The sequence below is a fragment of the Vollenhovia emeryi genome, unplaced genomic scaffold (assembly GCF_000949405.1).
Source record: "Vollenhovia emeryi isolate VEMERY1.0 unplaced genomic scaffold, V.emery_V1.0 DF946361.1, whole genome shotgun sequence".
Classification (NCBI taxonomy): Eukaryota; Metazoa; Arthropoda; class Insecta; order Hymenoptera; family Formicidae; genus Vollenhovia; species Vollenhovia emeryi.
In genome coordinates this window covers 1-1,922 of record NW_011960005.1, presented here as the reverse complement: position 1 = coordinate 1,922, position 1,922 = coordinate 1, and the positions used below count along the sequence as shown (strand labels likewise).

The 1,922-nt window shown below is 51.8% G+C and overlaps 2 protein-coding genes across 2 annotated transcripts; both read left to right on the top strand.

Annotated features, from left to right (window-relative positions):
• The first annotated feature begins 427 nt into the window (after positions 1-427).
• Positions 428-1,323, top strand: LOC105559871 (extensin-like). Its single transcript, XM_012008503.1, has 3 exons — positions 428-643; positions 852-1,220; positions 1,318-1,323. The coding sequence occupies exons 1-3, from the start codon at positions 428-430 to the stop codon at positions 1,321-1,323; spliced, it is 591 nt and encodes a 196-aa protein (XP_011863893.1).
• On the top strand, positions 1,199-1,913 carry LOC105559865 (histone H2A-like). The gene has a single exon (XM_012008489.1). It carries the CDS (start codon positions 1,442-1,444, stop codon positions 1,748-1,750), a length of 309 nt encoding a protein of 102 aa, XP_011863879.1. The 5' UTR covers positions 1,199-1,441; the 3' UTR covers positions 1,751-1,913.
• Positions 1,914-1,922: the final 9 nt, after the last annotated feature.

Sequence of the window (1,922 nt, the reverse complement as noted above, 5' to 3'; positions counted from 1 at the left end):
GGGAACTAAACGGGAATAACTAGGCGACGGAAGGGCGCCAGATTCAAATTAAATATGCGCTAAACGTTGTGATGTAAGGCATGACAAGCAAGACTACAAGACTATCATTGAGAACGAGACACGTAATATAATTACTTAAATTTTTTTAGGTATATCGGCAAAGATGCAAGAGTACCTTTATCACTGTGCAATGTACCGTCCCTGAACGCGCGAACTTTAGACTACCTGATTTGTCTATTATAAATGCTTCCCATTTGAAAAGTATTATAGCCTCGACATTTTCGTATTAGGATTTTCGTCTTACTTTTTGCTCAAAAATACGTTATTAAAATTTCGGTCACGAATTGCGGTACACCCTGTATATGTTATAATGATTACAAATAATTTATTTTCAGCTAAAAGTGTAGGTTCCCGACGATCGGGAACGATGCCACCCACGACGTCGCCGTCGTCGCAAACGACGTCGACGGCGACGAGGACGACAACGAGGGCGACAACAACGGCGACGACGGCAACGGCGGCAACGGCGGCAACGACGTCGACATTGCCACGGACGACGGCGACGACGTCGACATCGCCAGGGACGACGGCGACGGCGGCGGCGTCCACATGGGGGCCTAGGCCCCGGTACCAAAGCCAAAGAGTAAGTAAAAAATAAGACAAGGAGTGCATGTATGATTGCGTGCAGGATGTACATGTACATGTGCATGCTTTGTGTGGCGTGTGAGTGTGTTAAGCTAGCGCCGGACTACGCGCAATTCGTAATGTGCGATTCGTGAATATACTTTTAATATACTTGTAATATACGTAAATTTACTTTTATAACCTTCGTATAACTTTATATGTTTCAGAGGCTGAAAGAGATCATTCGCCGAGAGATGATGAAAGAGCAGATGAAAAAGATGAGGCCGCCGCCGCCACCGGCGTACCCGATGCCGTCGCCGCCGCCGCCGCCGCCGCCGCAACCGGCGTATTCGATGCCGATGTACCTGCCGCCGACGCCGGCATATCCAACGCCGACGTACGCGGCACTGGCACCGGCGTACCCGACGACACCGTACGTGCAGCCGACGACACCGTACGTGCAGCCGACGACACCGTACGTGCAGCCGACGTACGCGCCGCCGACGTACGCGCCGCCGACGTACGCGCCGCCGACTACCCGCCGCCGACGACCCGCTGTCGACGTACCCGATGCCACCGTTCTTCCATTAGAAAACGTAAGTATTTAAATACCGGTGTATTTTTTCTGCTGACATCGGCGTGCCGCCGACATACCCGTCACCGGTGCATTTTTATTACTTTTTGAAATTTTAGGTATAGATCTGACGCTACAGTGTCGGTGCGATCCTGTGCGGCATCTTCCTAACCGTCTCGCGCTCCCTCTCTGCTCTCCCCTCGCGCTAGGAAAAAGAAAACGCGCTCGACGTAACGGCGAAATATGTCCGGACGCGGTAAAGGCGGTAAGACCAAGGGGAAGGCGAAGACCCGCAGCAGCAGGGCCGGCCTGCAGTTCCCCGTGGGCAGGATTCACCGTCTTCTGAGGAAAGGCAACTACGCTGAGCGCGTCGGCGCCGGTGCGCCGGTCTATCTCGCCGCCGTCATGGAATATCTGGCGGCTGAAGTGCTCGAGTTGGCTGGAAACGCAGCCAGGGACAACAAAAAAACTAGGATAATCCCGCGCCACTTGCAGTTAGCCATCCGTAACGACGAGGAACTGAACAAACTGCTGTCCGGATACGTGTTTTAAGATTCACGTGTACCCGTGTATGTACGTGACACGTGTATTCGAATGTGTGTATGTGTGATATGTGCAAACGTGTAATCGTGTATAATAAATGTACACGGTGCACACAATGACGTACGCACGCACGCACGCTTTCCTTCATCTGTGTGAGTGGCAATTAAATGTTCATATGCGT